General features: G+C 40.9%; 1 protein-coding gene across 1 annotated transcript in view; it reads left to right on the forward strand.

Moving 5' to 3' along the window:
- LOC106571996 (adherens junction-associated protein 1) overlaps positions 1-12,949 on the forward strand; it is a 78,228-nt gene that overhangs the window by 43,152 nt on the left and 22,127 nt on the right. The window contains exon 2 of the mRNA XM_014145672.2: positions 10,511-11,265. Coding sequence (XP_014001147.1) covers positions 10,515-11,265 — 751 coding nt within the window. The 5' untranslated portion in view covers positions 10,511-10,514. The remainder of the gene's footprint in view (positions 1-10,510; positions 11,266-12,949) is intronic.

Below are 12,949 nucleotides of genomic sequence, written 5' to 3' on the forward strand. Positions count from 1 at the left end.
TTGACTTGACTAACATACAAGACAAACTGGCACAGAGAGACCGGAAACACAGGGATAAATACACTGGGGAAAATAAGCGACACCTGGAGGGGGTGGAGACAATCACAGGAACAGGTGAAACAGATCAAGGCATAACACCCCATGATGAGGTTGTTCCCTCTGAAATCAATCGTTTTGCTTTGTCACATAGTAGCCATAGAAGGTTGCACTCGGCAGATCAATTCTTCTCTATATTCTAGTCAGGATCGTGAAAGGGCAATTCCACGGTAACAAAATGACGATGAGACTCCGATTGTTCACTTTAAAAGTATGACAAAGGAAAAACCATTGACTGCAAAGTTAAACAAACCATACAACTCTATGCACAAGGACTACTTTTAATAATTTCCACAGATTTTGTTTGACAAAAACACATTTATTCGAAGAACATTGCAGATGTAAAGTTGGGTAACAGAATGACAGTACAATCTCCCTCAGTTTTTTATGTGACCACGTTTTCCAAAAACTCTGTTAAATGTTTACTCCGAATTAAGATTAAAGATGCAGAAATAATGGGGTGTCAGCTATGATGACACCTTGAGTTTGAAAGTGAAGTGGATTAAACACCCGGGAACAGAATGACATCATCTTTCCCAGATCTGTACTATACAGAAATGCATAATTATGAATGGCATTCTCATTATGGTGATGTACCCTGAATAGGTACACAAAGGTAGAAAAATGTTATATCCTTGTTTGCATGTTTGGGTATTATTCTACACATTGGCTATTATTCTAATGAGGACCAAATCTTTACCAATCATAGTTTATGCTTCACAAGTTTGGACATCACAGTAGAGCACAATAGAGCTCAGTAGAGTAGAGTAGAGTACAGTCGCACAGCACTGCACAGTACGTTACAGTATTTTACAGTACAGTAAATTACTATACTCTAGTGTGCTCTACTGTGCTGTACTAAACTCTACTCTACTGTACTGTATTGTACTGATATTTACTCTACTATACTCTACTTTTCTTTACTGCACTGTACTGTGCTCTACTGTACTGTGCTGTCCAAACGTGTGAAACAGATTGGTTCAAATTTGTAGTGACCAAATCTGAAGTACTTTTCAACATCCATGGATGTCTGGTGTCGGTCTGTGCTCAGTGCGTGAGAGGGCTGGTTACAGTAAATATAAAGAGAGGGGGCTCATGGGTAGGTGTCCGTAAGAGCCGGGAGAGGTTATATTAGAGAGAGACAGAGACAGAGAGAAAGAGGTTGTCCATATTGTTTTCACACTCTTGCTTTGACCACTATGCGACAGAAAGACAGAGAAAACATTGAGCTAAACATAACAGTATACCAGTGGAAGGGAGGGGTGACCCAACTGTGATTTGTGACTACTATGAACTCCCATTGTAGATATTAACCAATTCGGTTGCAGTCATTCTGATACAGATTTTTTTACATGTTTTAATTAATAAACCAAACTGTTATCAGTAGAGTAAAAACCCTGTAACTAATTGGTCGGTCTACCTCTATGAACTCCTCCCTGTGCAACTGGGTCCTGGACTTCCTGACAGGCCGACCCCAGTTGGTGAGGGTTGGTAACAACACCTCTGCCATGCTGACCGTCAACACCGGGGCCCCCAAGGGACGTGTGCCTAGCCCCCCCTCCCTATTCACCCACGACTGCACTGCCATGCACGACTCCCACTCAATCATCAAGTTTGCTGACGACACAACAGTGCCTGATCAGCAACAACGACGAGACAGCCTACATGGAGGAGGTTAGAGCCCTGGTGGAGTGGTGTCAGGACAATAACCTCTCCCTCAACATCAACAAAACCAAGGAGCTGATCGTGGACTACAAGAGACCGATCATAGTGCAAGCTCCCATCCACATCGACTGGGCCATAGTCTGGAGGGTCAAAAGCTTCAAGTCCCTCGGTGTCCAATCACTGAGGACCTGAAATGGTCCCATCACATCGACAATGCGGTGAAGAAGGCACAACAGCTCCTCTTTAACATCAGTCGGCTGAAGAAATTCGGCATGGCCCCTAAGAAGCTCATGAACTTCTACAGATATACCATTGAGCGCATTCTGTCGGGCTGCATCACCGTATGATACGGCAACTACACTGTCCTCAACCGCATGGCTCTTCAGAGGGTGGTGTGGTCAGCCCAACACACCATCAGTGTCACGGTGCCTGCCCTCCAGGTGATTTACAGCACTTGGTGTCAAAGGAAGGCTAAGAAGAAGATCATTAAGGACCTAAGCCACCCGGGCCACAGACTGTTCACTCTGCAACCGTCTGGCAGACGGTACAGGTTCATCGGAGAATTGACCAAGAGGCTTGGAAACAGCTTTCATCACTAGGCCATCAGACCATTGAACAGCTATCACTAGCCGTCTTCCTGCCCGGTACTCAGTCCTGCAGCTTAGAGACTTTTGCGCACGCATACTCCCACACACTCACACAAAACATATACACGCAGACTCATGCACTCATGTATACACTCACACACGTGCATACGCCCATAATCATAAACACACACACATACACACACACTCACACACACACAGCCAATGCTGCTGTCCCATGTATATAGACATGAAACACTGAACACTTCCTGTTTCTTTTATACCGTTTTTCACACTTTATTTGTATACTGTATTCTCAACATAGCTCATTCTAATATATCTACTACTGTACATCACATTTTAAGACACTGTTTATACACACCGCATATTTATATACTGGATGCTTGTCATCGAAAATATGCCTGCTGCTGAACAGACCTATCATTCTTAGTATATATTGTCGGTGTTTATATGCATAGATTGCATTTAGATTACTGATACAGTCTTATTTGGGTTGTTAATTGGATTCATTCTGACATTTCTTTATTTAATTCTTTATTCGTTTTTGATTATTGTGCACTTGTTTGATATTTTACTGCACTTAGGCCCTAGTAATATAAACATTTCGCTTCACCCGCTATAACATCCGCTTAAACTGTGTACGCAACCAATAAACTTTGATTTTGATTTGAACAATCATCATTCTCCCTCATGAATTCTAAAATATAAAGTGTCTTAAAGATGTGAGTTTTTGGCAATAACAACTAGGTAGTATGGGGTGGCAGGTAGCCTAGTGGGTAGAGTGTTGTGCCAGTAACCGGAAAGTTGCTAGATCGAATCCCCAAGCTGACAAGGTAAAAATCTGTCGTTCTGCCCTTGAACAAGGCAGTTAACACACTGTTCCTAGGCCGTCATTGTAAATAAGAATTGGTTCTTATCTGACTTGCCTAGTTAAATATAAAAATATGTGACCGACTGCCTCATTTTGGTCTTATGTAGAAAAATTTGAAATTGTGTTTTTTACATTGGATAAAAGTAGAGACTCAGACTGAGAAAATTGTATATCATACACTGCAGTTGAGGAACAATGGGAAAGTAATTCTGCTTTGAAAGTAAACCCACTTTTGAGAAAATGGCACTTGAATGTTTTGATACACCTACAGTGCCTTGCAAAAGTATTCATCCCCCTTGCCGTTTTTCCTACTTTGTTGCATTACAACCTGTAATTTAAATGGATTTTTATTTGGATTTTATGTAATGGACATACACAAAACAGTCCAAATTGGTGAAGTGAAATGAAAAAAATAACATGTTTAAAGAAATTATAAAAACTAAAAACCGGAAAGGTGGTGCTTGCACATGTATTCACGCCCTTTGCTATGAAGCCCCTAAATAAGATCTGGTGCAACCAATTACCTTCAGAAGTGACATAATGTGTTAACCTCTTACATCTAGACGTTCCGCTAGCGGAACACCTGCTCCAATATCCAATGATAGGCGTGGCGCGAATTACAAATTCCTCAAAAATACAAAAACTTCAATTTTTCAAACATATGACTATTTCACAGCATTTTAAAGACAAGACTCTCCTTTATCTAACCACACTGTCCGATTTCAAAAAGGCTTTACAGCGAAAGCAAAACATAAAATTATGTCAGCAGAGTACCAAGCCAGAAATAATCAGACACCCATTTTTCAAGCTAGCATATAATGTCACAAAAACCCAGAAGACAGCTAAATGCAGCACTAACCTTTGATGATCTTCATCAGATGACACGCCTAGGACATTATGTTATACAATACATGCATGTTTTGTTCAATCAAGTTCATATTTATATCAAAAAACAGCTTTTCACATTAGCATGTGACGTTCAGAACTAGCATTCCCACCGAACACTTCCGGTGAATTTACTAAATTACTCACGATAAACGTTCACAAAAAACAAAACAATTATTTTAAGAATTATAGATACAGAACTCCTTTGTGCAATCGAGGTGTCCGATTTTAAAATAGCTTTTCGGTGAAAGCACATTTTGCAATATTCTGAGTAGATAGCCCAGCCATCACGGCTAGCTATTTTGACACCCACCAAGTTTGACCCTCACCAAACTCCGATTTACTATCAGAAAAGTTTGATTACCTTTGGTGTTCTTCGTCAGAATGCACTCCCAGGACTGCTACTTCAATAACAAACGTTGGTTTGGTTCAAAATAATCCATAGTTATATCCAAATAGCGGTGTTTTGTTCGTGCGTTCAAGACACTATCCAAGGGTGACGAAGGGTTACGCGCCCGGCGCGTTTCGTGACAAAAAAATTCTAAATATTCCATTACCGTACTTCGAAGCATGTCAACCGCTGTTTAAAATCAATTTTTATGCCATTTTTCTCGTAAAAATATTCCGACCGGGAGTGGTTATTTTCGTTCAAAGAGAGAGAAAGTAAACATGGAGTCGACTCGTGCACGAGCCTCAGTCTCATAGTACTCTGACCGGCCACTATCCAAACGCGCTAATGTTTTTCAGCCAGGGCCTGCAAAGCCACGATTCAGCTTTTTGCCGCCTTCTGAGAGCCCATGGGAGCCGTTGGAAGTGTCACGTAACAGCAGAGATCCCCTGTTTTGGATAGAGATAATCAAGAAGGCCAAGAAATGGTCAGACAGGGTACTTCCTGTACAGAATCTTCTCAGGTTTTGGCCTGCCAAATTAGTTCTGTTATACTCACAGACACCATTCAAACAGTTTTAGAAACTTTGGAGTGTTTTCTATCCAAAGCTAGTAATTATATGCATATTCTAGTTTCTGGGCAGGAGTAATAATCAGATTAAATCGGTACGTATTTTATCCGGCCGTGAAAATACTGCCCCCTATCCATAACAGGTTAAATAAAGTCCACCTGTGTGCAATCTAAGTGTCACATAATCTGTCACATGATCTCAGTGTATATATACACCTGTTCTGAAAGGCCCCAGAGTCTGCAACACCACCAAGCAAGGGGCACCACCAAGCAAGCGGCACTATGAAGACCAAGGAGCTATCCAAACAGGTCAGGGACAAAGTTGTGGAGAAGTACAGATCAGGGTTGGGTTATAAAAAAATATCTGAAACTTTGAACATCCCACGGAGCACCATTAAATCCATTATTAAAAATGGAAAGAATATGGCACCACAACAAACCTGCCAAGAGAGGGCAACCCACCAAAACTCACGGACAAGGCAAGGAGGGCATTAATCAGAGAGGCAACAAAGAGACCAAAGATAACCCTGAAGAAGCTGCAAAGCTCCACAGCGGCGATTGGAGTATCTGTCCATAGGACCACTTTAAGCCGTACACTCCACAGAGCTGGGCTTTACAGAAGAGTGGCCAGGAAAAAATAAGCAAACATGTTTGGTGTTCGCCAAAAGGCATGTGGGAGACTCCCCAAACATTTTGAAGAAGGTACTCTGGTCAGATGAGACTAAAATTGAGCTTTTTGGCCATCAATGAAAACGCTATGTCTGGCGCAAACCCAACACCTCTCATCACCCCGAGAACACCATCCCACAGTGAAGCATGGTGGTGGCAGCATCATGCTGTGGGGATGTTTTTCATCGGCAGGGACTGGGAAACTGTTCAGAATGGAAGGAATGATGGATGGCGCTAAATACAGGGAATTTTTTGAGGGAAACCTGTTTCAGTCTTCCAGAGATTTGAGACTGGGATGGAGGTTCACCTTCTTGCAGGACAATGACCCTAAGCATACTGCTAAAGCAACACTCGAGTGGTTTAAGGGGAAACATTTAAATGTCTTGGAATGGCCTAGTCAAAGCCCAGACCTCAATCCAATTGAGAATCTGTGGTATGTCTTAAAGATTGCTGTACACCAGCAGAACCCATCCAACTTGAAGGAGCTGAAGCAGTTTTGCCTTGAAGAATGGGCAAAAATCCCAGTGGCTAGATGTGCCAAGCTTATAGAGACATACCCCAATAGACTTGCAGCTGTAATTGCTGCAAAAGGTGGCTCTATAAAGTATTGACTTTGGGGGGTGAATAGTTATCCACTCTCAAGTGTTCTGTTTTTTTTGTCTTATTTCTTGTTTGTTTCACAATGTAAAATATTTTGCATCTTCAAAGTGGTAGGCATGTTGTGTAAATCAAATGATACAAACCCCCCCAAGAAATGTATTTTAATTCCAGGTTGTAAGGCAACAAAATAGGGAAAATGCCAATGGGGTATGAATACTTTCGCAAGCCACTGTACTGGAGAGATCGTCTTTGTTTACACCCATTCAGCACCGTTCACACCCACTTAAGCCTTAGTCCCACCCATCTCTTTAAGGATTCACATATGAGGCCATGTGGTAAACACACGCTATAGTAAAAAAAATATCTAAGTTTATTTGTCACATGCACAGGATACAGAAGGTATAAACTGTACAGTGATAGTACTTGCATACTTGCATAGTAGCAATATCAAAAATAGAAAGTGTCCAGATAAAAATATTTTATAAATTATTTTATCGTTATTAGATGACGCTTACCCGACACACTTGTCTAAATTGATGGGTCATGTGAAGGAAATGCTATAACCACCCATCATCCACATCTAGCTAAGTGGATGGGTCACTATTGTCTAGACATGTACACATGCTCATGAAATACAATCAATGGCCGTAACCACCCCCAGACACACCTGCTAATTTGATGGGTCATGTAATATTACGGCCGAAGTGGAGTCTTTTGTTTAGACATGTAGCTAGCTATGTAGCTAGCTAGCTAAACAATGAACTGGCATAACCCCAACTCATACTACTACAAATACAAACATTGTCATAGCTGTAGTATGAATCTGCAGGTAGATAAATCTAAGAAACTCGGTTCAATGTTAACTAGCTAACATTAGGCTATAACTAGCAATGCAAATGGATTTCTGATTCGAATAGCATTACTACACAGATCATACACATAACCTTAGCTAACTAACAGCATGCTTTAACTTGCAATACAAATTACTTTCTGACAAAATTTAAAAAACGTATCTGGAAAATGTAGCTAGACTCTTACCCGTGTACACGGATGAACGCTTCATGGCAGACTGGAACCATTGAACTCCATTTTGTTTGTAGCTACATCTTGTTTGGCCAGCTTTGTGTCAAGTCACTTTGGTTCACACTGACCGTGGCGTGTGCAGAAAGTAGCCCATCCCTTTTTCCTACTGATCTGTTAATAGCGCTTGCTAAATTCAGGGTATTAATGTTGTTGAGAAAAGTAGCAACACTTTTGTAGTTCTTGATGGCTATCGTTATATCTTTTCAAAAATGGCACAGTAGAAAGGACTGTCAACACATACTGAACAGCTCACGTTAAAGACAGAAGCGTGCTACATGGCAGACCAATCTCATCTCCTGGCATGTCCAGCTCATACATTAGTTCAGCCAATCATGGCTAGTGGAAGGTTCCTGGCTTTTTCCATGGCTAAACCAAATAGGCTCATAATTTAACAATTGTATTCATGGAATACAAGTTTGTTATTAAAGCACATGAAAATTCCCATGTTCTAGAAAGCATTTCTGCCCAAAACAATTTTCTTCAAAAATAAATGTATACTTTCAAATGCTGCTCCTGTGAAGTAGTGAGTTGCGACATATGCCTAGTTTCCTGAAATGAGTCACATATTTCCTAAACTTACAGAAGGCATGTAAAGTGTGGTGTACCGCACGACAGCTCTATAGGTCAGCTACTCTTTCTATGTTTACCAATGTCCTGCCACTGGCATTAACCAAGCATGTGTGTCCATGTATGCTGATTATTCAACCATATACACATCAGCAACCACAGCTAATGAGGTAACTGAAACCCTTAACAAAGAGTTGCAGTCTGTTTTGGATTGGGTGGCCAGTAATACACTGGTCCTGAACATCTCTAAAACTAAGAGCATTGTATTTGGTACAAATTATTCTGTAAGTTCTAGACCTGAATCGGGTAATGAATGGTGTGGCTGTTGAACATATCGAGGAGACTAAATTACTTGGTGTTACCTTAGTTTGTAAATTGTCATGGTAAAAACATATGGATTCAATGGTTGTAAAGATGGGGAGTAGTCTGTCCGTAATAATAGATGCTCTGCTTTTTTGACACCACACTCCACAAAGCAAGTCCTGAAGGCTCTAGTTTTATCTTATCTTGATATATTGTACAGTCATATGGTCAAGTGCTGCAAAGAAAGCTGCTGCTGGCCCAGAACAGAGCGACACGTCTTGCTCTTCATTGTAATCAGTGGGCTAATATTAATAATATGCATACCAGTCTCTCTTTTGGTTTAAGTTGAGGAAAGACTGACTGTGCCACTTCTTGTTTTTATAAGAAATATTAATGTGTTAGAAATTCCAAATTGTTTGCATAGTCAATTTACACACAGCACCATCAGACATGCCACCAAGGGTCTTTTCACAGTCCCCAGGTTCAGAACCAATTCAAGGAAACCTACAGTATTATACAGAGCCACGAGTGCATGGAACTCCCTTCCATCTTATAAAGCGCAAGTGAACAGCAAACCTGGTTTAAAAAAACAAATAAAGCAACACCTCACGGCACAACACCTCTCCCCCATGTGACCTACTTGTTGTATGTACTGACATGTATGTGTAACTGATAGATGCACACACACACATACTACATGTTAATGTTGTTAAGTATATGTAAATTATAAAGTATTTTGTCAGTAATGTCTTTTTCGTTATGTGAATGACCCCGGTAAGACTAACTGTTGCCATTGGCGTCGGCTAATGGGGATTTACAAGCATTTCGCTACACCCACAATAGCATCTGCTAAACACGTGTATGTGACCAATAAAATTTGATTTGATCCTAATAAATCAAATCAAAATCGAATAATAACTGCAAAACGAAATATAAGTGTTGATATTAGTTGGCAGGGGTCTTTACATCAACATGATTGTGTTTTGATGTATTTGTAATACCTTTTAAGACTTTAAGACCCCTTCTCCATATGTTTGATCAGAAATCAAAGCATTTGCTTATTAAATTGTTTAGGATGGAAAATGGTTGAAAAAATATGCCTTTTCTTAAGTATAGACTCTTAGCTTTCATTTGGCACCAAATTTGATGTGCTCTTATGAACTTCACTTGTTAGTGCTTATGGGACAGTGTCCTGTTTACAGATATCAATCAGTGGAGGATTTGGAAACAGGGTCACATTTCACAGGTGTTTAAATGTTTGTTTCAGAGTTTTAATGATGTGTGATAATGATGACTAATGTGATAAAGAATGTATTCCTTCCAATGTTAAATGTAGTATTGGGGCGATGTCCTGTTTCTAGATATCAATAACAGCAAAAACATTTAATCTGCCAATACTACCACTGAGCCCTCTTTTGAGACATGCCAATGGTGGCAGGTTTGAAGTCTGTTGTTGTTGATATTTTATAAACAGGAAGTGGCCCCGCTGTGCATGCTGATGTCGTGTCTCTGAGTCTACCTTTAAGTTTTCATATTCAATATCGTACTCACATCAAGCCATGTCTAATTCTGACTTTATATTATATGACACCCTTCAATGCTATCTCGCAGCATAATCTAATTGCCCCTTGGGAATCAAGATGACATTCTATGCTGAATATTATGATCAGCTAAACTAGGCCTGACCTTTTTTTTTTTTTTTTTTTACAGTTAATCATGACTGAATTGAAGAAGTAAACCTGTAAAATCAAGGATAAATCCTTGCTGAATTTGACAGCAGAAAGCAATATTTTAAAGCCTTAATCTTTAAAAATGTATTACACTATTTATTTAGTGTCTTACCTTTGTCATTTCAGGTGCTCAATTTGCCAGAGTTTAGTTAGTCAGTGAGCAGAATTTTGCCTGAGAGGAGAATCAGATCTGTCTGGAATACAGATGTGGACCGTACACAATGTTACATCAATATATGTTTCATTGTGTAGGTAACTAGACCTCCATCAACGTTATTCTGTGATGCCAATCTCACAGTTAGAAAACACTTTTGGATGGCTTTCTGATGTAGATCAGTCCTAGATTAGGCCTAAAGTGCTTTTTAGTCTAATGCATGTCTGGGAAACCAACCCTTCATCTACAACTACTACTATCCCTTTTGGTTTAAAATGTGCATCGACGCCAAATCTAAAATGGCCTCTCTCCTTTTCTCTCTAGTCCGATGTCTGCTCTACGGCCGGGGAGCTGTCTAGGGCGTCAGGTGTGGATCCTCCTGGCCATGACCCACCTCATCCTGGATTTCTCCCTGTGTAGCCCCCTCAGTCAGGGCCTGGGCATCAAGCTCATCCCCAAACCTGTGCCTCGCCCCCGGCCCCACTCGGCGCCCCTCTGGGATACTCCCAACATCCTCCATTGGAGGACTGTGAGCACTCTGGCGCACCGGCTCCTCAACCCCGTTCCACTGCCAGACAGCAGGGGAGGGCCAGTGCCAAAGGTCAGGGGTCAAAAGTACAGGAGACTGGTACACAAAGGACAGCCATGTAAGGAGTGCCGGTTGAAATACACATCCACTGAGGCGGGGGATTCGGCAGCAGCGGTAGCTCTTCTCAGGGGGAGCAAAACAGACGTGGTGAGGTTGTTACGGAGGGCTCGGAGACAGCTGAAATGGGACGCCGACGACAAATCTCAGGATGGCAGGACCACGACGGTGGCCGGATATATCGACTGGGGACCCACAGGGACGGAGGACAACTTTGACGATGGTGAGGGGAAAACGGTGGCCAACTCCACGCTGTCCACCAAGGCCTTGACCACTACCATGGCCACCACCACCACTACCACCACCACCAAGAGCCCCCAGAGGACATTCGCGGTAGTGACCACCCCACACCCTAGGAGGCTGAGCACCACCAAGGCCAGCGTCAGTTTAGGGGAAACTGTCAAACCACCAAAGCCATATGGAGACACACCAGGTAAAACTCCTTTCCTATGTTTTCTATCATGCAATTTCGAAAGTCATTCATCTGTATTTCTATCCTGTTTTAAGTGCAGCTGGATTTGGCGTGTCAAGGCTAGTCAGGAAGACAGCAGGATTGCATCACGTTATCATTCACTCATTGCTAACTGTTTGAAGCAAGATTTTGGCACGAAGTGCCGTTTTCTGGGACAGATAAGTGAAGAATGTGTTGAATATTTGTGTAAAAGAAGTGAAATATCATTCAGTGATGTAAGTGTTCTCCTTTTGACATATCTAGGGTATTGAGAGGGATTGGCCCCTCAAAATTGTTCAACTATTCAAAGCACATTTTCCCTAACCATCGGCCAATTAATATTTTAGGACACTTAATCTTTCCCCTGAATTTAGAGGAGCTGTGACTCAGAGCAAACTGTTTTGTTTTATTCAGCAGTTTTTGGTTTCAGAATAGGCATATGCCATGTTTATACCTCTGTAGTTACATTGCCTATTGTAAGTATTCACCCCCCTTAGATTTCTTAACTTTTTATTGTGGGATTAAAATGGATTTAATTGTAATTTTTTTGTCAACGATCTACACAAAATACTTTAATGTCAAAGTGCTAAAAATGTAAAAAAAGAAAATTACGAATATATCTTGAGTATTCACCCCCATTAGTCAATACATGCTAGAACCACTTTGGCAGTGATTACAGCTGTGAGTCTATTTGGGTAAGTCTCTGAGCTTTGCACACCTGGATTCTGCAATATTTGCACGTTATTATTATTTTTAATTCTTCAAGCTTTGTCAACTTGGTTGTTGATGGTTGGTAGACAGCCATTTTCAAGTCTTGTCATTAGATCATCTCCCATTCTCTGGTGGAAAGAAGACTGAACCAGGCTTTCCTTTATGGTTTTGCATGTGCTTAGCTCCATTCCATTAATTTTTTTATCCCGAAAAACTCCTCAGTCCTTGATGATGAGAAGCATACCCATAACAGGATGCAGCCACCCCCATGCTTGAAAATATGGAGAATTGTACTGAGTGATGTGGTGTTGGATTTGCCCCAAACATAACAATTTGTATTCAGGACAAAAAGTTAAATCCTTTGTTAAATTTTTTGCTGTATTACTTAAGTGCCTTGTTGCAAACAGGATCCATGTTATGAACTACTTTTATTTTGTGCAGGCTTAGATTAGTATTGTAGAGTAACTACAATATTGTTGATCCATTCTCAGTTTTCTCCTATCACAGTCATTAAACTCATACTTTTTAAAAATCACCATTTGCCTCATGCAACTCAGTTTGGAAGGATGCCAGTATCTTTGTAGTGACTGGGTGTATTGATACACCCCCCAAAGCCTAATTAATAACTTCACCATGCACAAAGGGATATTCAGATTCAGCTTCTTTTTTTTTATACCAATCTACCAATTGGTGCCCTTCTTTTTGAGGCACTGGAAAGCCTCCCTGGTCTTTGTGGTTGAATCTGTGCTTGAAATTCACTACTTGACTGAGGGACCTTACACATAATTGTATGTGTGGGGTACAGAGATGGTCATTTAAAAAATCATGTTAACTCATATTATATTAGTCCATACAACTTATTATGTGATTTGGTTAAGTGTGCCTTGAATTCTAAATAAATCACTGACAGTGTCCACAGCAAAGCAACCCCACACCATCACACCTCCTCCGTGCT

This window comes from Salmo salar, chromosome 15, assembly GCF_965601325.2.
Source record: "Salmo salar chromosome 15, fSalSal1, whole genome shotgun sequence".
Taxonomy (NCBI): Eukaryota; Metazoa; Chordata; class Actinopteri; order Salmoniformes; family Salmonidae; genus Salmo; species Salmo salar.